Source organism: Osmerus mordax, chromosome 18, assembly GCF_038355195.1.
Source record: "Osmerus mordax isolate fOsmMor3 chromosome 18, fOsmMor3.pri, whole genome shotgun sequence".
Taxonomy (NCBI): domain Eukaryota; kingdom Metazoa; phylum Chordata; class Actinopteri; order Osmeriformes; family Osmeridae; genus Osmerus; species Osmerus mordax.
The window spans coordinates 8,019,653-8,044,463 of record NC_090067.1 but is presented as its reverse complement, the minus strand read 5'-3'; the positions used below and the strand labels follow the sequence as shown (position 1 = coordinate 8,044,463).

The 24,811-nt window shown below is 51.3% G+C and overlaps 1 protein-coding gene across 1 annotated transcript in view; it reads left to right on the top strand.

Annotated features, from left to right (window-relative positions):
- The window catches only part of macf1a (microtubule actin crosslinking factor 1a), a 132,528-nt gene that overhangs the window by 69,436 nt on the left and 38,281 nt on the right, over positions 1-24,811 (top strand). Inside the window, 29 exon segments of the mRNA XM_067255330.1 lie at positions 5-127; positions 235-326; positions 526-661; positions 2,542-8,406; positions 8,521-8,676; positions 8,784-8,999; positions 9,115-9,267; positions 9,494-9,790; positions 10,681-10,830; positions 11,346-11,382; positions 11,385-11,578; positions 11,803-11,982; positions 12,239-12,580; positions 12,729-12,920; positions 13,087-13,260; positions 13,395-13,518; positions 13,710-13,909; positions 14,127-14,444; positions 14,600-14,766; positions 16,002-16,158; positions 16,445-16,556; positions 16,764-16,832; positions 17,166-17,404; positions 17,828-17,957; positions 18,641-18,840; positions 19,047-19,163; positions 19,311-19,698; positions 19,996-20,990; positions 21,608-22,108. Coding sequence (XP_067111431.1) covers positions 5-127; positions 235-326; positions 526-661; positions 2,542-8,406; positions 8,521-8,676; positions 8,784-8,999; positions 9,115-9,267; positions 9,494-9,790; positions 10,681-10,830; positions 11,346-11,382; positions 11,385-11,578; positions 11,803-11,982; positions 12,239-12,580; positions 12,729-12,920; positions 13,087-13,260; positions 13,395-13,518; positions 13,710-13,909; positions 14,127-14,444; positions 14,600-14,766; positions 16,002-16,158; positions 16,445-16,556; positions 16,764-16,832; positions 17,166-17,404; positions 17,828-17,957; positions 18,641-18,840; positions 19,047-19,163; positions 19,311-19,698; positions 19,996-20,990; positions 21,608-22,108 — 12,024 coding nt within the window.

Sequence of the window (24,811 nt, the reverse complement as noted above, 5' to 3'; positions counted from 1 at the left end):
GCAGAAGGAGGTGGAGGAGGAGAAGCAGGCCAGGGTGGGCCAGGTGTCCGAGCTGCTGGGCTTTGTCAGGGGCCTCCAGGGACGATCAGGAGACCCCTCTGCTGAGTCCTCACTGGCCGCACAGCAGGTACACAAACGCACACACATACACACACACACACACACATACACGCACATACACTGGACTGGTTTCCTGGACGTGGTCTTGTCAGTGATGTCTTGTGATGTTTGCAGGCCATCAGTGAGCAGCTGGCAGCTAAGAAGGAGGAGGTATCTGAAGCCATCAGGAGCACCCAGGCCTTCTTACAGTCGAAACAGGCCAGCAAGTATGTTCACAAGTCCTCCTGTTCTTTCAAAACAATCTCTGTCGGGTCTTCCTGTATCTCTCTCTTCCTTTCTTTATGTCTCTCGCTCCATCGTTCTCACTCTCTCTATAGCTACCCCTGTATTTCTCCTATACACATCCTCCACCCCACCCCCTACGCACACTCTCTAACCCCCCCCTCCTGTGTGTGTGTCCTCCAGGTTGTCCCCGGACGAGCGAGCCAGGGTGAAGACCCAGCTGGAGGAGCTGACGGCCACCTATGGCCAGATGTGTGAGAGCTCCTCCTCACAGCTGCTGCAGCTGGAGCGCCAGCTGGCCAAGGAAGAGGAGAGAAAGGTAGAGCGGACGCAGGGGAGGAGAGGTGGAGAGGCAGGGGACGAGGGGGCATCGTGGGAGGTCCTCCCCGGGTCCCCGAGGGACGGGGGTCGGGGAGGAGCGGGGGGAGGGGTGACTGGGCATGGGGAGGGGAATGTCATGGCAACAGCCAGAGACGACGCTGAAAACGGACGCGTGCTTAAGCTGTCGAAACGTGTTGCAGGCTATGATCAGGGTACGCTCCTGAGCTGTGTGTTAGCGCGACAAGTGTGTGTGTGTGTGCGCTGCATGTTACGTGTTGCCCGTCAATCACACACATTTGACACCCACCATCACCACCCTCCATCTTGTCTCATTTGACTTGGGTTTTTTGCTTAACTTCCATTTTTGCATCATGGCATGGAGTGAACTCCCCCCTCACATTCAACAACAAAAACTCGCCTGCAGTCACCTCCATCATCTCCGTCACCACCACCACCACCATCATCCTCATTGAGCACAGATGCTTAACAGCTAATCTATGGCCCCACAGTGGTGTATTAGTAGCGTAGAGCTTGTGCTAGTGCACCTTGTAGATGTACCTGCAGACTGTAGTCACAATAGTCACTCATCATTGAACACATCGCAGCCACTAGACTTCACATGTCCTCTGATCACACACACACACACACACATCAGCCATAGACCTCCTTTTCATCATCCATGAAAGCCTGTGAAAGCACACACTGTAAGTTACTGTGTTTTACAAGGACACATAAACAGGCAGATGCACTCATTCACATAGCCCCATCCCAACCATCCGTTCATTATAGAGTCCATGGTGTAGGCTTGTGCATTCCTCCCTGTCAGTTGAAAATGGATAGCGTGAGTGTGTGAATCACCATGTATGGTCTATCAGTGATCCACGATGCAAACTCTCCATATGATATTGGTTTCTATGAGCGGTGTATGATCATGGGGTTGTTTTACATGTGTAGTAAACATGAACACCGAAGCTCTCTGCCAGATGAGAGTATTTGAGGTGCCACTGTCGGTGTAGAGAGAGCACCAGAGGCCGGCTATGCAAACCCCCACTTCACCGTTTGAGCATGATGTGTCCAGACCACACTGTGTGTGTTTCTTTGTGTGTGTCTTTGTGTGTGTGCGTGGGTGAGAGAGTATGTCGGAGAAGTATGTGCCGTCTAATGCTGTAATAATGTGTGAATCTATAATCTGCATTTTGCTTCAAAATCACTAACAGCTGCCAGAGGACACTCAAGGACACCCAGATGAGAGAGAGAGATCCAAGTTAGGCCCGCTAGCATATAGAAGTATCATTGCTAAAGTTGACTTGAGGTTCATCATTAGGCTGCCCTGTTAGCCTTGAAGAAGAGGTTTAGAGGTGAGGTCAGGTCAAGTACAGTGCTTCCACGACAGTCTTCCAGGCAGCAGGGGGAGTGTGGCATGCACAGTGCTAACAACAAGCTTCTCACCTGTTGCGCCGCAATCGTCTGAGGTTTCTTAGTGTGCGTGCATCATGGGACAGTCCCGCACGGTAAGTAGCGCTCGCTCTGCCTGTTACCGTAGCCTCTGAACTCCTGGAGACCTTTTCTTATCTTTTCTTTTTGATGTCTTTCCTTCTGATTCGTTCTCGACCTCCTCTCAGAGCTTCTTTAATGTGACTTTTTCTGTCTCTGTTTGCTGTTTGTGTTGCATGCTTAGTGTTCTGTCGTAGAGTAGTATGCAGGTAAGTATGCTATAAATAATACGTTACCTAATCTGACTCTCAATTTTAGAAGCCACTACAGTGATATTTGGGGGCTCTTCAAAGTTTTTCTATTTTCGGGGAAATTACTTTTGTCTTGCTGTCTAAATAATGACGCGGTAGATATTGACTGTGAGGTTTTTCTCCTCCTTCACAGAGCCAGGCGGCCATAGCTGGAGTCATTGACCTGGGTACCGTGGAAACATTCCCAGTGTTCCAGGCTGCCCAGCGAGGCCTGATTGACCAGGACACCTGCCTTGTCCTGTTAGAGTCTCAGCTCACCATGGGTGGGCTTCTTCAGCCCGACTCCCCTCTCACCCTTTCATTGGATGAGGGCCTAAGCCAAGGTCTGATTGACAACCACACCAGCCAATCTCTATCTGAACTTGAGGGTGCCATGCATCTGATGGACCAGGCACAGCCAACAAAGGGCCAGCTCCTGCCGGTGGCTGCAGCCATGGAGGAAGGTCTCATCAGAGAGGAGGTGGGGTTGCGAATCCTGGAGCTTCAGATGAGCTCTGGAGGTGTGACGGACTCACAGGGAGAGAGACATAGTCTGGAGAGGGCTGGCCAGGCACACCTGCTTCCCCCCAGGATCTTCACCAAGCTCAGGTCAAGGGTCAACCGCAAGGAGCTGATAGATCCCAACACGGCGGAGAAACTGAACCTTTCAGAGCTACAGCAGCGCTGCGTCCTCAGCGACAACAACCTCCTCCACCTCCTCCCAGTCCAGCAGCAACCAGGAGGTACTGTCTGCCTGCGTTCTGGACGCAAAGTCGGCATCTTCCGAGCTGTACAAGAGGGGCTGATTGACCGGCAGGTCACTGTCCGACTCTTGGAAGCTCAGCTGTTTGCCGGTGGCATTGCTGACCCCCGGTCAGGACACCGTTTGACAGTAGAAGAGGCCATGCGTCATGGCCTGTTGGACCAGGACCTGGCCTGCGCCATGCTGACCAGGCAGCTTCAGACTGGGGGAATCTTAGATCCAGTTAGTGGGGACAGGCTGGAGGTGGAGGAGGCCATGAGAATGGACCTGCTGTCCCCTTGCCTTGCTGTGTTGGTGCTGGAGGCGCTCTGGGCATTCATGGGGATGCTCTGGCCAGAGTCTGGAGAGCTGCTTCCCATTGCTGAGGCCCTCCAGCAGGGAGCGATCACGTCTGAGCTGGCTAGGAAGATCCTGAGACAACGTCATACCATAGGAGCCCTTTACCTGCCCGAAATCCCCCAGGTGGTGCCCTTGAACAAGGCCGAGGAGGTCCTGGAACATTCCGTGGTGGAGATCTTGAGAGAGATCCAGATTCCTGACGTTCTATCCAACATGAACCAATCAGGATCCCCAACATTGAACCGCCTGAGCTGGAGCTCCACAGGGTCCTCACCTCCACCCTCCTCCTCGTCCCCACGCTCAGCCTCACCCCAGAGCCTCACCTTTGACCCCTCTCTAATGGAGGGTATGGCTCCAGAGGAACAGGCCAGCCACCACCTCCTCTTCCACCTGATGACCCACAGTTACGTGGATGCCCACTCCGGCCAGCGCCTTCTCCTGTTGGAGCCTGAACTGGTGGAACTGGTTACGGCCACTGGTCCAGTCAGGGGAGATGCCACACAATGTAGAGCTTCAGATGGTTTCAATAACCCTCCAGAGAAACAGGAGTACATGGAGGTGGTCTCTGATGATAGCTTGGCTGGGAAGCTGGATGGTAGGACAATTGCGAAGGTCCAGGCAGAGCTTCCAAAGTTAATGACTACTCAAAAAGAGTCTGCCTCCATCCAGGTGAAGGAGGAGTCTTATAGACAAGGAGGTAGAGAGGGGGCCCCTGACGGGTCATCTCAGATTGGAAAACGAGAAATTGAAGACATGAAGCATGGAGTTGAGATACCAGTTGGAGGATTTGGCGGTGAGGTGGACCTAGGCGGAGATGGAAAGCAGAAAGAGGAAAAGAAAGAAAGGGTTGGTTTGGAAAGTCTGCAGACTACGAACGTTGGAGTCAAACATGCAGCAGACAGTCCACAGACTACAGGAGAAAAGAGGGGCCACCCCCAGGTTATGACTACAGAGATGGAACTGGAAGAAGAGAAAAGTGAGGAGGATGCCGAGCTGGAGAGATTAGCAGTGGAGCTCCGACAGGGAGGCCTGGTGACGGAGGATGGGGACAGACTGCTCCCAGACGAGGCTGTCGCCCAGGGCCTTCTGCCTGGACACACTGCAGTCAAACTAATGGCCCAGGCCGGTCTGTTTGGAGGGTTCCTCGACGTCGGTGCCTGCGAGTCCCTGAGCATGGAGGATGTGATGCAGGAGGGCCTGCTAGACGAAGACCTGATGTGGAGTGTGCTGAAGTCAGAGAAATCATTGGCGGGGGTGGTTGATGTGGAAAAGGGCAGAATCTGCACCCTGAAAGAGGCATCACAGGCAGGGTTGATCGACCCTGCTACAACGGCTAGGCTCCTTGAAGCTCAGGTGGTCTCTGGAGGGGTGGTGGATCTCCACAGGGATAAGAAAGTCTCAGTCACCCTGGCTGCTAACTTGGGTTTGATTGAGGATGACCATAGAGAAGAACTGGTGGCATTAGAGAAATCTTATCGTGGTAAAGGCTCTGACCCAAATGCTGGTCGTACTAAGGCTACACTACATCTGCAGATGGAAGGAGTCTTAGACCCCAAGACAAAGTCCCCTGTCCCTCTCGACCAAGCTATTCAAAGCGGGTTTATCAGACCAGAAGAGGCCTATCAGGCCCTATCCCAACAAGTGGCTGAGGGTGGTATTGTACACCATGCATCTGGGGTTAGGCTGTTAGTGTCTGATGCAGTAGAGAGAGGTTTGGTTGACCGGTCTATAGCTTCAGGACTTGAGGAACTAGAGAAGGTGTACCAGGGAGTGATACCCACCTGCTCACACCCAGAAGCAACTCTCCTCCAGGCATCCACAGGAGCCATTTTGGATCCAGATTCGGGGAGAAGACTGACGCTGACAGAGGCTGTGTCTCAAAGTCTGCTGGATGAGGAGACTGCCCAGGCAGCCATGACCTCCCGAGGGGTAACAGAGGGTCTGCTAGACCCTCAAACAGCCCGCATCATGCCTTACTTGGACCTTATAAACCAGGGTAAGATAGATATTGAGACAGGGAAGCGCTTCCTGGAGGTGAAGCCCTTCCGGGGCATCCAGGATAAACAGACTGGCCAGGCTCTGACGCTGCCTCAAGCCATGGCCTCCAATAAAGTTGACCCAGTCCCAGCACTGAGAATGTTGCAGAATCAGGCAGATACTGGTGGGATCATCGATATCCAGAGCGGTGATAGACTCCCACTAACTGAGGCCTCCAAGAGAGGACTGGTGGGGGAGGACATGGTCAGGCTCATCGCCACCAAACAGATGCTGAAAGGTGGGATACTAGACCCCACCACCGGACGGAGGGTGTCTAGTCTGAAGGAAGCGGTCAAAGCCTCTCTCTTATCCAAGGAGATGGCTGCTGAGCTTCAGGATAACCTGAGGTCTGTAGATTTGGAAGGTGACAACGAAGATAGCTCAACACCTGTAGCTTCTTCTAATGGTAGCAACAGTCCTGCAGTCACATTAGCCGTGTCTAGTCCGGACCGGCTTACTGAAGGCACAGAGGTGATGACTCCATCACCCCCCCTAGAGGCTGAGAAAAGGCATTTCATGCTGCCAATCACAGAGAACAGAGATGAGTCTCTCATAGCGAGTGTATCTGAGAGTTACCAAGCTCCACAGCCTTGTGATGTCGTTGAGGGGATTGAACATGAACAGGTGGTCTCAAAAGGAAAAATGGCATCAGATCAGTCTTTTGATATTTTGACCCAGTTCGCTAGCAAAGCAGAGAAAAGGCTACAGCAGGCACTCAAAGAGGTGGGGACCCAACCAGATGGTGTGGATAGGCCCAAACCTCTGCCCAGAGAAGGGCATGAAGATACCAAAACAACTATGGATGGTGAGCAGGTTTTGGTGGCAGAGGAGGGCAAAAAAGATTGTTATCACGTGGAAACATCTGAAGATCTTGTCTCCATTCGGACCCAGTCCAGTGATACTGCAGCAGCACGCGCAAGGACAACCAAATCTGGACCTGTGGATGGGAGAAGGCCAGTGGAGAAGCAAGGACCTTCTTATGTGGCTAAAGACACACTGTCAGATGTGACTGGTGCCTGTGAAAGAGAAACCAGGGACCAAGAAGACATCACTGATGTGTCTGCCTCTACTGAGGGAGAGGAAATGAAGACACGTGTGAGTCAGAGCCGGAGACATGAAGCGGAGGAGGAGAGGGGTAGAATGGAGAATGAGAAGGACCCAAAGACGGAAGCCAGGGAAAGTACTGACGCTGACCACTCAGCAGACCAGGGACCCCCTTCCTCTAAAGAGGCAGAGAGCAAGAGCAAAAAGAAGAGGAAGAATAAGAAGAAAGGGAAAGAGGTTGAGATAGAGAAATCCAAAGAGAGATCTGACAATCCATCAGAGGCAACACATCAGTTTGAAGAGTCAGAGATTGATGCTAAATCTGTGAGCGATTTTGTGAAAGATGTTCTTCCACAGAAAGAAGATCCACCAATGGAGGTTTGTGGTCAGTCAGCATTTACAGAGCTCCGCAATGGGGAAGGTGCTGAGGTGCAAATGAAGGAAGAACATCAAGATCTAAATAATGTTATCAAAGGAGCGGCCAATGTATCCTTTGGTGAAGACGTAGAACATTTTACGGAGGCCAAGGGAGATGCTTTGACACACAGAGAGCCTGCCGGCTGCAGAGATGATAAGAGGAAAGAGGTGGTAGAGATGGTAGAACCAAAACATAAAGAAGAGGAGATGGTTGCTCAGACTAGCCAGTCTGAGGGTGAGTGTAGAAAGTCCACTCAGAGGGCCACCCAAGCCACCTGTGATAAAGATGCTCTTCTGCTGAAGGCAAAGGAGAGCCTCCTGAGGAAGGTGTATGGAGGTGTTGGTGACAGGCAGGCCACTGAGAAGCTAGAAGCCCTCCGACAGGGAGGGGGAAAGAAAGAGAGGGACGAAGTTAAGATGGCAAAAGGCGTAAAGAAGGAGCGGGAAGGGAAAAAGGAAGGATTGGTGACCGTTGTGAAGGATAACGTGTCTGTAGAGAGTCCCTCTGAGGCGCTGTCAAAAGAGAAAGAGGGAAGAGGGATGTTGGAAGGGAAAGAAGGAGAAAGGGAGGAGAAAACTCTGCCAGACCTGGTCGCAGAAACAAAACCAGGAAAGAAGAGCAAGAAGAACAAAAAGTTTAAGAAATCTAACACTGCTGAAATTGAAGCGGCAAATTCTAAAGGGATACCAACAACTGTAGGCTCCATTCCCATTGGTGAGGGAGAGGTGGATGGGCATCGTGGAAGCCAATCAGACAGTGATGCAACCACAACAGCAAGTGTTGATGAGACAAACAAGATGGCTACTTCTGCTGAGAGCCTTGAAGGAGGTGATAAACATCAACAAAGACCTGCATTTTCCAGTGCACCAGAGATGACTCGTTCCCATCTGGAGGAAAATGTCAAAGTTGACAGCTCAAGGGTGAACAAAACTGGACCACTGGGTCAGGAAACAGAATACCATAGTGTCAGCTCACCTGAGGAGGAGTTTCAGTCAGACAGCCAGGGAGGTGCTGACTCGGTGGAGACTCCTCCTGGAGCCCTCACAACCAAACTTGACCCTGTTGAGACAAGGACTCCTGCTGCCGAAACCACAAAAACAGTTGGGAAAGCAAAGAAGAAGAAGAAGAAACAACAACAGCAGCAACAGGCTGACAGTCCATCGCAGACTGAGACTAAGACCAGAGAAGACCAGCTCTCTGAGACCGAGACCCAGGGCGTCTCCCAGCTTCAAACCCAGACTCGGAGCATCCAGGGGTCGCCACAGACCAGCCAGTCCCTGTCTGATGAGCCCCCTACTGGGTCGGACACCACTGATGTGCCTGGATCCGACACCACCGAAAGCTGGGGGGAAGAGGAGGAAGAACAGATAAGACAAATTGAAACAAAGAAAGAGAGGAGCTTTGCTAAAACTGGCAAGGTAAGGTTAACTCGGAGGTTATTTAATGGCTTTGATTAATGGACCTCCCAGAATTAGTATGTTATGAAATGTTGGCAACTACTATACTCTTCCTCATTCTCTTTTTTTCCTTAGTCCTCATTGGTTCGTCAGGAATGTTTGGAACATGACCAGCGAATCGTGGCTCTGCTGTCCATGGTCAGACACATCGAGGTCCGCCTCAAACAGCAACAGCAGCAGTCCATTGGCCGCAGCCTCATTGCTCTTGATGACATCATCAAACAGACAGAAGTAAGGGACACAAGGACAATAATAACTGAATAGCATTATGATATAAATATTTAAACGGAGTGAAGCTGTAGTGGAGTGACATTTTATTATTGTGAATGTATTTTCAGGTCTTGAGTCTAGAGCTAGAGGATCTAGAACCCGAAGTCAACAAGGAAGTGGAGGCCGCCAGGGGGCTGGTAGAGCCTCGCCCACAGGAAGTGCCTCCACAGCTACTAACAGCCCTGGAGAAGGATGGGCGAGGCCTAGCTCGCAGCTATGAGGCTGCTAGAGGGGTCTCTGATAGTATATTGCAGGGGCTGCGAGCCCACAGAGACTCATACAAAGTAAGAAACCAGAAGCATTGTACCGTTTATATATTATTTTTCAGAAGCTGTTATTTTTTGCTTCCACTAACTTCCTTGCTCCTATCTCTCTCCTCCCCTTGTTTCTATTTGTCAGGAGGCAGTGAGTGGAGAACAAAAGTCTCTTGGAGGGAGGGTGGAAGACCTCCTTTCATGGCTGAGGGAAACAGAGACTAAGATGGAGGGCTCTGACAGGACGGATGGAGAACACACCCCTGCTCAGCTCATACAGCAGCTTCAGAAGTGCAAGGTTCGAACACTTGCCTTAATTCTTCTGTATATTACAGGACATACTACAAGCATATGACAGTACAGTTAACCTACTTTGTCCATACTTTTTTAGTTAATACCTACTTTTGCCTTGACAAAACGTTTTCTCAAATGTATTTTCCTTATATAATTTTGGGGGTTTGTTGGTATTGACAATGTACATTTAATTTCTCTCTCCCTTCCCTCCCCTCCTCCGTCCCTTTCAGGAGCTGCAGTCCTCTCTGTCGTCCCGCTCTAATGAAGTTAACACCGTGGCCTTTGACATCCAGGTGTTCATTTCTGAGCGTGCTCAGGACCTGGTGCCCGAGCAGAGCAGGCACCTCCTGGGACAGCTGCAGCAGCTGCAGAGGGCCTTCCACCAGGTCTCAGGCCAGGCCCAAGCCCGGGCCAACGCCCTCTCCGCCCAGAGGGAGAGGGAGGAGGAACGCCGGCTCAGGGAGAAGGAGAAGGAAGACAAAGAGATGGAGCGAGAGAGGGAGATGCAGAGTGCGAGGGAGAGAGAGGTTAGGGGAGGAGAGAGAATGTTAGCAAACATGCTGGCAAAAACATTATCATCATATCCCATCATCACAAATAATACATTTGTAACCATATCCAAATAACCTTTGCCAGAACCAATATTGTAAATATTGTTGCGTGTGTGAACACACTAACATTGCACACTCGTCATATTTACTCACTTACAAAGTCTAATGTTTGTTCAGAATAACAGGAGGGTTAGCTCATAGAGCTGGCCTCCAACTGCTACTGTTGCTGTGAATACTTACTGTAGACACCTGACATAGATGGAAATGTTGCTAGTTGCTACTACCACCACCCTAGGCCTCTACGCTCAATGTGTGTTTGCCTCTATCTGCATGTGTGCCTTTATAACACGTGTGTTGGTAATATGTCTGCTTTGCTCTTCCAGATTGCCAAAGAAGGAAAAAGCGCTTGTGCCACGTGGGAAAGACTAGAGATTATAAGAACAGAGAGATGCCTTGCTGACTTGAAACACTTTCCTTTTTCCTTTCTCTCCTGTCGAACAATACGGGGAGAAAGGGAAAAAAAACAGCAAATGAAGAAACTGCATTTGTTTGATTTCTTCCTGTCGTTGTTGTTGTGGCTTGACTGACTTGTTGATGAGATGCTGTGTCTGTCTGTGTGTGTGTGTGAACTCTGGACACATCGTGCTCAAAGCCTGGCAAAGTGAACTATCTCACAAGGGGTTTCAACACACACAGGGGTGTATGTGTTAGGTGTGAGGAGGGTTCAAAGGTAGATTTTGTTTCTGAGAAGAGGGAAACGGTTAAGATGTGATTGAACATCACAATGGGTTTTCTTACGATGAGTTTTGTCTTTTCTTTCTCTCATTCCCTCTCCTTTTTCGCCCTCTTTCCTCGGTGCGTCACAGGTGGTGCAGCAGCAGAAGGCGGATTGTTCACAAAAACTGGAAGGCCTCACAATGTGGTTGGCTGGAGCTGCCAGCATGCTGGCCAATCAGAGAGCTGGGACAGAGTCAGGTGATGTGAGCGTGCTCCAGCAGAAACAGAGAGAGCTTAAGGTGAGACTAACTGGAATATCTCCTTCATGTCTCACACTGTAAAACTGCATGAATGGTAAAGCTTGGCTTGAAATCTGAGACACAAAACCTCAAAGGGTATGATTTCTGCACCACATGCTACGTTTGGAAACGCCACCTTTCACTCTCTCTAGCTCCCTCCCTCTCTCTTTCTCTCTCTCTCTCTCTCTCTCTCTCTCTCTCTCTCTCTCTCTCTCTCTCTCTCTCTCTCTCTCTCTCTCTCTCTCTCTCTCTCTCTCTCTCTCTCTCTCTCTCTCTCTCTCTCTCTCTCTCTCTCTCTCTCTCTCTCTCTCTCTCTCTCTCTCTCTCTCTCTCTCTCTCTCTCTCTCTCTCTCTCTCTCTCTCTCTCTCTCTCTCTCTCTCTCTCTCTCTCTCTCTCTCTCTCTCTCTCCCTCCCTCCATTATCTTTTCCCGCATTCCCTGCTGTTGTCCCTGTTATTCCTCCTTCTAACTGTCTCTCTTGATCTCTCCTCCTCCATTGTCCCTCCCCCCTCCAGGAAGTCCAGAAGGACCTCCAGACCAGAGGTGATGGCGTGACGAGACCATCCGCTCAGTGGAGGACTTCCTGTCCGAGCACGGTGACAACCTGAGCCCTGAAGAGAAGGCCAACCTCCAGGAGGCACTGGCGAGGATGAAGGAGCAGTACGGCACTCTGAAGGACTCCACCCACTCCTCTCTGGCCAAGCTAGACACCGCCATCAGCACCACAGTCCAGCAGAACACACAGAGGGTACAAAGAGGCTGGCCTTAAATCTGTGTTTAATCTATTCTGGAATGGGCACTGTTTATCTTTCATGTTTAAGTAGATTTATCTGTCATGTAATAAATGACCTCATTCCTATCCCTTTCCTCCGTCTCTCTCTCTCTCTCTCTCTCCTCTCTCTCTCTCTCTCTCTCTCTCTCTCTCTCTCTCTCTCTCTCTCTCTCTGTCTGTCTCTGTCTCTCTCTGTCCAGGCCAAGGCTGTGGAAGACCTTCAGGAGACCCAGGGAAAGATCGATTCCCTCCTGGGGCAGCTGTCTACCCTCAGCCAGCCTGGCAGTGCCTTGAGCGGGGCGGGCAGAAGCGTTATTGATGCCCCCTCGTCCTCCAGCCCTCCAGACAGCACTCTAGAGACACACACAGACATGTTACAGGTCAGTCTTAGATTCTCCCTTCTTGTAGCCTCTCTCGTCTGGTTTCATCTTCCTGATTAAACATATTTCAGAATCGTAATGGGTTTCTTTGTTGTAAAAATGAAAATTGGAGATCTCTCACATATGTGTGGATAGTCCTCCATTTCTAACTCCAACTCTTTACGTTCCTCCCAGACCAGCTCTAAACATACACTTTTGTCCTTATTTATGACTCAGTGACCTTTTAACTTTGTGACCTTTGACCCCTGATCCTCAGGCGGAGCTCCAGCAGCTCCAGGCCCAGCAGGCCCAACTGCTTCAAGTGACCCAGCAGACCCGCTCCCTCCTGGAGCAGCCCGACTCGGCCGTGCCCCCGGAGGAGAAGCAGCGCCTGCGGGCCCAGCTGGACCTGCTGACCCAGCAGCACCAGGACAAGCTCAAGAGCTGTCAGGACCGGCTGCGGAGGTCCGAGACCCTGAAGGACGAGCTGGCCAAGTTCATCCAGGAGCACGGGGTCCTGGGGAGCTGGCTGGAACAGAGTGAGCGAGAGCTGAGCTCTCTGGGGGAAGGAGACACCGACGCACCGGGCCTGAAGGGGAGACTGGAGGAGCATAAAAAGGTTGGTTCTCACTCTCGGACACTTTTACGAAATTAAAAAGGTAACCGTAAGTATTGTTACATCTTCGAAGTTTTTTTAAAAACTTGTATGTATTGTGTCAGTTCAAACTGACCTTATGTGACCTCTGAACTCTCTGAATCCCTCTCAGCTGGCGGAGGATGTGATCTGCCACAAGGCGGACCTGCGCTTTGTCTCCATCTCGGGCCAGAAGGTTCTGGACTCCGTCCAGGCAGCCCTGGAGAAGGTGCGGGGGTCCGACCCGGCGCTGGAGGGAACCAAACACCAGGTCTCGGAACGACTGCAAGACGCCAACCATCGCTACACTGCTCTACACAGCAAGGTGGAGGACTCAGACAAAGCAGTCTGTTCAACTTTATGAGGATTCAAGACATATACAGTACATAGCAAACACTGTATAGCCTCATGCATTTGTACAGTAAATGTTCTATTACTATTTAGGATGACTTTATTTCTCCTTTCCCTCCCTCTTTCTCACCCACCTCCAGTCGTCAGACCTGGGCGGGCGCTTGTCGGGCCTGTTGGAGCGCTACCAGCAGTACCAAGACGAGGCTGTGTCCCTTCACACCTGGCTCGGCACCCAGGAACAGAACCAGAGCATCTCCGGACCCAACGGAGAGACAGACACACACACACTGCAGAGCACACTCCGCAACGTACAGGTGAGACACGCACACACTGCTGAGCACACTCCGTAACGTACAGGTGGGACACACACACACACACACACACACACAAGCCATGCTGATAGAATACAGTAAACAAACATTCTCCCTCCCTCCCCTGCTCTGCCCAGCTGCTACAGGACGAGCTGGCTGAGCGTTCAGTGCAGCTGGAGAAGGTCAGGAGGGCCGGCCTCGAGCTGGGCAGCACACAGGAGTCTCCCTCCCTTAGAGCTGCAGACATCCTCAGCACTACAGGTATCTCCTTCCAGACCAATCCTATGCCTGAAATATTGAAACGATAGGACACGTCTAGTAGTATACCACAGTCAGTTTTTTTGGGGGCTATTTTGTACTGTCCTGAATCTTTGTGTATTATTATGATATGAAAATTAACACCGATTTCCGGATCTTTCCTTCCTCCACTTCTCCTCACTCCGGTGTGTCAGAGGGTCTGGAGAAGCGGTTCAGCTCTCTGTCTGAGTCTGTGTCGAAGCGGGCGGAGCACCTCCAGACTGCCGTGGCCCAGTCCGTCAGTGTCCAAGAGGGGCTGAAGGGTTTGCTTGCCTGGCTGGACAGCCTGGTTCTGGCCCCGGGTCCAGCCCAGCCCACGGCACAGGCCGTCCAGGATGCACTCACCCAGAACCAGGTACTGAAGTTCACCTTATCCACTCTTGATCCACTCTTGAAAGATCTCATGGGGGTCACGAGTTGAGACCACATCATGTAATTTGTGTGAGAAGGATGGAGATTCAATTAAATGGAGTAGAAGAGACTGTACTGTGCTGTGCTGAAATCCTCTTCACCTCCTCCTCCTCTCCCTTTCTCCTTCGCATCCTCTTCTCCTTCATCTCCTCTCCTTCCAGAAACTTCGCCAGGAGCTTCTCTCCCGGCAGGGCAGTGTGGAAGCCACGCGGGACGCCGTCTCCACGCTGCTCCAGAGCGCTGACGCCTCCACGGCCTCCGGGCTGCAGGGGGCGCTGCGGGACCTGACCCAGCGCTACGCCGCGGCCCAGGCCAGCCAGGCGGAGAGCGAGGCCCAGCTGAAGACCCTCCTGCCTAAGCTGGAGGGTTATGAACGACTTAGTGGAGACCTGCAGAACTTCGTCCAGACCAGACAGCGAGCACTAAGCCCTCTGGGACAGCCGGAACGGAGCGTGGAGGACTACAGACAAACAATCGAGGTAAGGAGGAAGAGCTTGACTTTATTATAGCACTGACGGCACTAAAGCTGTGTTCATCTAGAGAGACCATAGAGGGGGAGAGAGTGGCGGGGGTTTTGTGATCGTCTGAAGGAACCATAGATAGACTTTGACTGTGTATTTGTGCTGCATCACAGGAAGTGAAGTCAGAGCTGGAGCAGGAAGCAGGCCAGCTCACATCCTTCTGTGAGCTGGGGACAGAGCTCAGCCAATCCAAGGCCCTGACCAACACGCAAAGCCTTTTGGACAGCGTCAAACAGATTTCCGAGGCCTTTGGCCGACTAGAAGCCAACATCAATGAAAGGTAAGGGTGCCTTCTTAGAGTACAAACCTAAGACTGATCCATCTGTAAACCCCATGCCTGTACATTTTAACTGCAGTGTACCATGCTTCCCACCAGGTGGCAGCAGACACAACACCATTACACAATGCCCCCCACACACACACACAGGCACACACATTTAAACTGTTGAAAAATGACAGCTGGGCTTTTCTCTTCACACATGTCACTTTGATTCATCTATAAAACTGGGATCAGCCGAATTTCCACCAGACTTCATATGAGTGGACAAGGCTAAGCCTAAAGAAACACCCTGATTGGTTCAACAACACAAACCGTGACAGTCCTAATTGGGTGCTAGGCCTCCTGCTCTTTGTCCTGCCCTTACAGGGTAACAGTTGCTATGCCGACAGCCTTTGATGTGGGTGCTATAGCGACCGACTACAGTTGTGATATGCCACCAGGGAGTGTGGCTCTTATAAATACCACCGAGCTGTGGATCCGCATGTAGTCAGAGTCCCATGACACCAGAAGGGATTTAGACCCCAGCAGGGTGAGCTGTAACAGTAACCAGTGACCTTTGACCCCTAGCTTCTAGTCACTATAGCGCCGGTGTAAGCTGACAGGAAGGGGGCGAGTGTGTGTGCAGATTTAAACCCTGCGGTCTGAGAACGGTGTCGGTGATAGAATAGACCTGGCAGCAAGGTAGCATAGCTGGATATAGCGTGGAGGTTAATGACACCACGACGGGCCAGACAGCTCAAGCATGCAGTGTTTAGTCTGTTGGCTGTTTAGTCTAATGTTTCGTCTGCGTAGCGGTGTTTTCAGCTCTGGCTCGGGGCATACCAAGTAGAGAATTGAGGAGGGGGATGTTGGTGCTTGTGTTGAGATGTTAACCAGACAGCCCTAAGGCTAATGTGGACCCTTCAGTTCAGCCTGCGATGACCCTTTGAATAATGCTTTGTCCCTCTCTTTTCTAATCCCCTTGTTCACGCAAGGGTAGCATGAATAGAGTTCATGTGTCATGTTTTTCATGGGTTATGTTGATTTACACAGAGATTGGGTTTGCTAAAGAAATATGTCCTCTCACTCTCCATCTCCCTCCCTCCCTCCCTCCCTCCCTCCCTCCCTCCCTCCCTCCCTCCCTCCCTCCCTCCCTCCCTCCCTCCCTCCCTCCCTCCCTCCCTCCCTCCCTCCCTCCCTCCCTCCCTCCCTCCCTCCCTCCCTCCCTCCCTCCCTCCCTCCCTCCCCTCACCCAGGTTCAGCTCCATCCAGACTTGTGAGCAGCAGCTGTCTGGGTTCCGGGGGCTCTCTGGCTCCCTCCTCAGGTGGCTGCAGACAGCGCAGGAGCAGCTGCCCCCCAAGGAGCCCAACCTAGACACGCAGGGACTGCAGAGGAGAGTCAAGCAGCTCCAGGTGTGTGTGTGTGTGTGTGTGTGTGTGTGTGTGTGTGTGTGTGCGTGCGTGCATGTAAACTTCTATATACCTACTGTCATTAAACAATAATATTTTCAGTTCATTTATGAATGCAATAGGCACACTATGCACACAGCCCCAAGACAATATTTGGACAACTAACCCCATTTTGATGATCGACATGTTAAAAGAATAATTATGCACGGATACATTTTTTGAAAGTGATATGTTACATAACCAGTTAGAAGGATAGCAAGAGATCTCTGAACTCCTTCCCCCCTACAAGGACCTGCTGAGTGAGTGGGAGGCCCAGGGGGGCCGTGTCCAGGAGCTGAACAAGACCGGCTCCGAATTAGAGACCCTGATCATCAGCATCACTGGCCCCCAAATCAAGACAGGTTAGAGGGGGACGGGATAGGGGATTGGGGGGTGGGGGGGTGTAGGGAGGTGTGTCCTGATCCACCTACTTTACCTCCATGTATTACTGTGACGTGTGCTGGTGTGTGCTTGAGTATACTGTGTGTGCTTTTTTAGATTGTGTTCCATAGTACCTGCATGTGTATGTTTCAGCGCTGGTGTGTCAAGTGTGTGTGTGTCTCTCCCAGGTGTTCCTCAGACCAATGGGTCTGGTGCCGGCAACCCAAGCAGTGTCAATGGCATTCACACCTGCAAAGGTGAGCCTACCCCCACCACCACCTCTCTCTCCGCTTAACATGGACAGCATTACGGAAACCTTCTGCTTTCTCAATCATGTTGGCTCTAAGATTCCCACTCACACTCTCTAAAGACCAAGCACTGCTTGACAGCTCGTTGCCATCTGTTGTTATATCTGTGCTGTGCTTTGTGGGTCTCCGTCAGAAGCTTCTTGTAGTCTATGCTTCCGTGTTCGTCCTCCGCACCTTAACTGGCGCTAGCAGCTTTCAGGGAAACACCCTTGAGTTCATCCACTAAGTTGTGTCAACTCGATGGCGATGACAACTCTACCTTTTTCCTCTCTCCCCACCCAGACATGACGGAGCTGCAGGTGGCGGTGGCGGAGGTGAATGGACGCTACGAGGATCTGGGCGGGGAGCTGAGGGAGAGGCGTGGCCGCCAGGAGGCGTCCCTGGAGCAGAGGCAGAAGGCCCGGCAGGGGGCGGAGCAGCTCAGCCATTGGCTAGGGGAAAGGGAGAACAGCCTGGCCTTGGGACAGACCGCCTCCCCCTCAAAGCCTGAGGTGGTACGAGCCCAGGCCCAGGAGAACAAGGTGATGGAAGAGTCCATGTCTATGGAGATGGGGGGGTTTGAAGCTAGCAACCTGTGTCACACTTAATTATTTTGGGAACATATAGACCTCATAAATCAGAATCAGAATTCGGTTTATTCGCCATGTATGTTATACAAACACTGAATTTACTGTGTTTTGCAGGGAGGTGCAAAACACTAAACATATACAGATCTTAAATTAAGTACAAAAGTTTAACTATTTCTAAGAACTAAACAATCTAAGAAAACAACAATTTAAATATAAAATAAAATATATATAAAAATAAGAATAATGAGCAGCGTGAATGGTCAACATAGTGCAGTCGGATACTGAGATAAAGTGGCTTATGCATACTGAAATGCCATGTGCCGGGATGACTTCACTACAACATAACTGACGTTTTCTTCTTCTGTTGTCTCTTAGGTGTTGCTGACGGAGCTGACTGAGCATGCTGTGAAGGTGGAGGAGTTGAAGGCCACCTTGAGGAAGTTGATCTCTGAGAACCCAGACTCCCCTGAGGCTGACAAGTGGAGGCAGCAACTGCAGGATATAGGTACATCTATAACATCACTCACACACACACACACACACTTCCCGTGGCATTTGGGATGAATATTCACCTGTTAGAACTACGATTTGTTTAGCAGCTTAATCGAATGGGCTGGTATTGGACAAGCTCACTTGTCCCCATAGCAATTACCATGTGCAGTAGTTTGTCATTGTATCAGAGCAGGATGTGCTGTGAGGGGTGCTGGGAGTAATTGGAGGGAGCACAGTTGGGGGTAACCAAACTGAATAGGTGGTTGGATGGATGAAAAGAGAGATAGGGAAGGAGGGAGAGAAAGAACGAATGAGGTAGGTTTAAGATCCATACTAGGTCGAGGGAGAGTGGGAGGTGTTCCTGCGAAATACATTCGTTTTTGTTCAATGTGGATATTTTTTACCATAGTGCAGTGTATAAAGGTTGAGTCTTTAGAAGAAGAAAATGTATCCCCACAGTGAGTACACTCAAACACACACAGCTTTACAGCATGAGTCAAGGCACCCAGCATGAGTCATGGAGAAGACAGAGACACAAAATGGCTGCCTTTAGGCCTTGTGTTCCCAATAACTGAGTGCAAGTGGTTCAAGTTAGAAAATGTAATTATACATTCCACTCACATTTGCACTGTCTGAGCTTTATTAGAATAGCTGTAATGCATTGATTTCTCAACCTGGATTTGATTGATTTATTAGACGCCCGCTGGGAGAAGGCCAATCAGACGGCAGCTCAGCGACAGACTGAACTGGAGACCTGTGCTGATAGGCTGGGTAGCTTTGCCACTGCGGCCAGTCAGCTGGGTCCGTGGCTGAAAGAGAAGGAGCTTATGATGAGTGTTCTGGGACCCTTGAGTATCGACCCCAACATGCTCAACACACAGAAACAACAAGTGCAGGTAGAGTAACACACACACACACAACAGGCTGGTACATTTATGTTTATGTTTGACCATTTACTTGGAACAGTAACATGATAAACCAGTAGAAGCCGTATAAAATTAGCTAGCCTCACATTGATGGTACTGTGTAGTCTATCATTTGCATCATGTCTATCACTCACCACCTTACTGTCCTCCTCTGGTTTCTCCATGGTCCTCCCCAGTTCATGCTACGGGAGTTTGAGACACGGGCGCCCCAGTTCCAGCAGCTCACCCAGGCTGCCGAGGGTATCCTCTCCCCGTCAGGAGACGGCCAACAGGACCCCAAGGACCTGGAGGAGGTGGGCTGATGGATTGATGTGGACAGCCTGATAACCTAGATGAGTGCTATAAAGCATGCAGAGCGATTGGAAAATTGAATATTATTCAAAGAGTGCATAACAATCCCATCCTCCCCCCCCTCCCCCCTCCCTCTGCTCTGTCCTCAGGTGCACTCTGAGCTGGGCTCCATCTCCCAGCAGTGGGAGGGCCTGATGTCTCGCCTGGCCCAGCGCTCCCAGCACATCGACCAAGCCCAGGGGACCAGCGAGAGCTACCAAACCCTGCTCCGGGACCTCTCCTCCAGCCTGACCCAGCTAGGCGAGCGCCTGGATGCACAGGCCTCCCTGAGTGCCCAGCCCGAGGCCCTCAAGCAGCGCCTGCAGGAGACCGGCGAGATCCGCTCTGAGCTGGAGCGCCACCGGGCCGAGCTGAGGGAGGCCCAGCGGCTGTGTGGCGAGCTGAGCGCCATTGTGGCGGAGCCCTACCTGAGGGAGGAGCTTAGCAAGAGGCTGGAGAGTGTGAGCGGGCCCCTGCGGAGCCTGGAGGAGAGGGCTGGTGAGTGGAGGCCAGGGACGGTCAACATTTAAGTTACACGAGTCAGGCTTATGTTAGGTTGCTTATCAACCACTAACTAAATTGATTGAGTTTTGAAATGGAGTCTCGTGGAAGTGATATTCAGTTGGAACTGGGGTGGAATGGCATTCTGCTGTACCTTGCAGTCCTCTACACTTTCAATATAGATGTTGTATTTTTGGAAATGTATGTATTCTTATACTCAGTAGCCATAGACATGTTTAACCCTCTCTCCCCCTCCTCTCTTTCTGTTCTCTTCCTCATTCCTCTCCTCCGTAGCGGATGGTCTTTCCCAGCTCCAAGCAGCTCTCTCTAGCACCCAGCAGTTCCAGCAGATGTTTGAGGAGGTTCGCAGTTGGCTGGACAACCAGTGTGACCAGCGAGACTCCTCCTCCGACTCCCTCCCCTGCCAGCCAGGGGCCCTCAGCGCCCTACTAGCCCAGACAGAGGAGCTCCAGCGTGGGGTGGCCAGCCAGCGAGGCCCCTACGAGCTCATCCAGGCCGAAGGGGCCTCCCTGCTCGCCTCCCTCCCAGCTGGAGGTGAGGAGCGGTCTGCCTTACAGTCCCGCCTCTGCACCCTGCGCCAGGACTGGGAGGGGCTCAACCAGCGCATCACCGACCACCACAACCGCCTCAAATCCACCCTGGGCAAGGCCGAGACGTACCAGCAGCATCGGGCCGAGCTGGGGCCCTGGGTGGCCGAGTGCCAGACCCGGGAGGCGGAGATCCGGCCCTCGCTGGACCCCGCTGCCCTGGACGAGGCCCTTCAGAGCACCAGGCAGCTGGGCCTGGACATGGAGCGCCGCCGGCCTCTCCTGGAGGCCCTGAACACTGCGGCCGACCAGCTCCTGGAGCAGTGCCGGGTCGGAGAGGAGGAGGTGAGGGACGAGAAGGCCCAGCTGAACCGCAGCGTGGACAGGCTGGTCGAGGGCCTCCAGGCGCGCTCCACCCAGCTGGAGGAACTAGCCAGCCGACTGAAGGAGTTTGAGGACGGGCGTCAGGCCGTGGAGAGGAGGCTGGAGGCGGCCAGGCATCAAATTGAGGTCCAGGAGGCGTTGGGCCCTCAGGCCTGCAGCAATAAGAGCCTGGAGAGGTTGAGGAACCAGCAGGAGGCGCTACGATCCCTCCAACCACAGGTGGTTTACCTCAGAGACCTGTCCCGGGGCCTGGTGCAGGACGCACCCCAGACACCAGGGGGCAGCGCGGAGGGGGGACAGAAACTGGAGCAACAGGCCAATCAAACAGAGAGAGAATATGGAGATGTCACTGAGAAGGTGAGAGGGAAGGGAGAGTGAAAATGGGAGAGGGGTGATAGGGACAAAGAGGGAGCTAAATATATCACCAGTCATTGTTCGAGAGGGTGTCAGAGAGAGAGAGTGTGCATGTGTGTGTGTGTATGAGCTGAGAGAGAACAGGACCTGTTTGAGCTGACAGGTTAGCTGAGATATTTGAGTTACTCTGCTCATATATGGTCATTATGGAGATCGAAACAATTCCAACCATTTAATCATAGTTTATAGCGTAAACATTGACTCAAGACTCGATATGTAGCTTTCCTCTACACAGTTCCCAAATCTGGCTTGTAAGGTTACTGATACGATATACAAAATCTATATCCTACTGTATCTTTGCGTCACCATTGCATCCTGTTATCCATTGATTTCCATTTCTTTGTATTTCTGAGCTAAGTTTAGTCATAAAAGTTCCTACCTGACTCAGCACTTATGGTGCACTCTGCTGGAACTTATGATTTTTTACAGTTTGTGCACATTTTTCCTCCATCAGCTATACACTTATTTTATGTCCACTCCCGTTATATACACAATTTTTTTAATACTGCTTTTAATCACATTTAGAAGTCACTTTAATTCCGCCTCCCCCTACCCCTCAGATCGAACAGTGCTGCTCCACTCTGGAGTCCCGTCTCCAGGGCGTGGGTGAGGTCCAATCACATGTCCGGGATGTCTTCTCCCGATTGGCCGATTTGGACGACGAGCTGGACAGCCTGAGCCCGGTGGGGCGGGACCCCGACTCGCTCGCATCCCAGGCCGAGGCCCTCCGGGGCTTCCTGTCCCGCCTGGCGGACCTCCGCAGCGAGCTGGAAGGTCACGGGGGCGACTGCACCGCCATGCTGCGCCGCGAAGGCTCCTCCCCCGACCTCCTGGCCCTCAGGAGGGAGACGGAGGCCCTGAGTCGGCAGGCGGGCAAGCTGTCGGAGAGGGGCGGAGCCAGGCTCACGCAGATCGAGGACGCCGCCCAGAAAGTGCGTGAGTTCTACGGGCTGGTGGCGGAGCTCCAAGGGCTGCTGGGAAGGGCGGAGGAGGGGTTGGAGGCCCAGGGCGTGGTCGGGACGGAGGTGGACACCATTAAACAACAGCTGCAAGAGTTCAAGGTAGGAACCGATGGATGGGTGGATGGTCGGATGGTTAGATGGGTGGGTGCATATTAGATATATGGATACATGTTTTAGTGATAATGTGTTGTGGTTGTATGTGGCTGTTCATGTTGTGGCTGTTTGTGTCAAATGTGGCAGGTTGTTTAGATGTTGTCACTGGATATTTAGGGTGTGGAAGTCTCATTCGCTGCCTGTGTTTTGAGGACACGGTTGTTTTGGTGATGAACCATGTGACCGAGGTTGAAGGATGTGGGATTGTTCACTGGAAATTTTTCTTGTGTGTGTGTGTGTGCATGGATGTGTGTGAGAGATAGTGGGGCCTCTGTGTGTAATCAATGGGCTAGTGTTTTTGTTTGTGTGGAGATACATGGGGTTATTTGCTGTGAGCTAAAGAGTGTGTGTGTGTGTGTGTTAATGCATACTTCTGGCTGACATGCAGCTTGTGGGTCTAAATGGTCGTCACGCCGCTTATTTGCAGCTGTATTGGTGTGCAGCTGCTTTTCATCCATCTATGTGGTGTGTCCTGAAGTGTCCTGATGAGCCATGGTCCATCGCAGGTCCATAAGGACACCGTCAGGGTCTCCACATGACGACACACACGTCTCTTATGGCTGAAACCAGAGTTGTGGAAGAACTGGTCAACCCTGGCCCTTGTCACCGTGAACATCTCTCTGTCTCTTCCCGACACAGCTGTGACAGAGGCCTTCTGCTCTGCCTCCAGCCTCTGTGATTCAATAGAGGGAGTAATGATAGATTGTGCTCCCTGAATGGCTGTAATCCAGTTTCTCCCTCGCTTCTTTCCTGCTCGCCTCCTCGCCAAGAGGGCTGGATTTTGCAGTGCTGGCGTGTTCGTTTTGTGACCCCACCCCAGTGCTGTCGGTGCAGAGTTTGTTGTTACTATTGGTGACTCCCCCCCCCTCTTCACGATGCCCCCCCCCTCCCCCTATCCTCTACTGTATGCCCCTCCTTCCTCCCCCGCACTGCTCCTACTTTACTCTCTGTCCATCCCTCTTTCACCCTCTCTTTCTTCCTCCTCTTGTCGGCCTCCTCCTTCTCCTTCCACCCCCTCCTCTCTGTCTCCCAGCAGTATTTATAGACCTGGGGATGATGTATCCTGTCCTAGTCCCTGAAGATCATGTGTGTGTCGTCAGGGGACGTTTGTCCACGGCAGGCAGAAAGACGAAGTTCAGGAGTCTGGAAGGAGAGTTCAGCCCCAGTCTTCTTTCTAGAAGCTGCTCTGGCCCAGATCCCTGTACTGAATCACTCCCTGTCTGACCTATCTTCAATGTTCCCGCTATGTTAGCTCAGTGTCACCACAACGTTACCTCAGCGTTCTCCACCTAACGGCTCCTCCCACCCCGTACTGCTCAGACGCCAGCTCCCGGCGCTTGGAACTCATTAGAGCCATCACCATGGTGATGAACATCGAGCTAAAACTAGAACATGAGAACAAATCACACTAATAGTTTTGGAGTCTTAGAACTATCCTTCCCTTAAACAGCCATGTCTAGTCTACTCTAGCAAGCTTGCAACACATGCTATTACACATATGATCCCTGTAGGAATTTCAATTAACCGTGGTTGAGTCCATAGGAGTTGGCCACAAGAATGCTGTGTTTTGCTGACTTGGCATCTCTATTATGTTCAAGCCTCCCTTCATATCCTATCCACAGTCTTATGTCTCAAACACAGCCTCTTCTGTCAGTCTGAGCTAATTAACGACAAGCCATGTCATGTGCTTTATGTCATATCCTGTCCACTTACAAGGATGTCAGTGGGAAACTTTTCTACGTTCCCTCCTTATTGAGTCAGGCACTTTCCAACATACAAGTATGCATGAGTCATAAAGTAGGAATTCAAAAGAATATGAATTGGCGAAAAATGAGACATTTTGAGTGTTTTTTTGGTTTAATTGGTTTAATATGTTTGTGGGATGTTACAGTCATATTGATTGGATATATGTGTGTGTTTGAATAGTAATGTTCTCCTTGGACAGAAATGATAAATGGTTTCCACCCGTTTATTTGTGTGGGAGGATGAAAGGGTTTCTCCCCCTTCCTTTAACTTCCTTTCTTCCTATTCCTTTCTTCTTTCATTCTTCCCCGTCTCCCCCTCTCCGACTCCCTGGGCTGTCTGGTGCTCCCTCTGTCTCCACTCAGTACCCCCTCCAAATGTATTGTGCTCTTTCCACCCCTCTGCAGCCCTCTCTCTCTGTCTCTCTCTGTCTCTGTCTCTCTCTCACCCTTTCCCTCTCATATTCTCTCTCTGTCCCCCATGTCTTACACCTAATGGGACCAAGCTGGATGGATGTGTTGCAGAAGAAAAAACAGACAGAGGAGATAAAGCGGTTTAGAGCGAACGAGCGAAAGGAGAGAGAATGAGAGCTGCAAAGCACTGACTAGCTCTGACTAGACTTTGCGTCGTAGCTTGTAAACACAGACTGTTCCTTGATTAAGTATGCACTTCTGATTCTCAATCTACGTCACTTTATTTTGGCACTATTTGTAGTTTGCTTTGGATAAAAGCATCTCGCTAAATGAATGAATGTTTTCAAATGTACTAGTATTGAGTGAGAGGTACAGAGAGAGCGAGAGAGAGAGAGAGGAAGGAGAGAGAGAGGGGATACCGTTTAATGGAATGTGTCTGAGTGTGTGTGAGAGAGATGGAGAAAGAGGGAGGGGGTTGCAGTAGTAGTTGTGG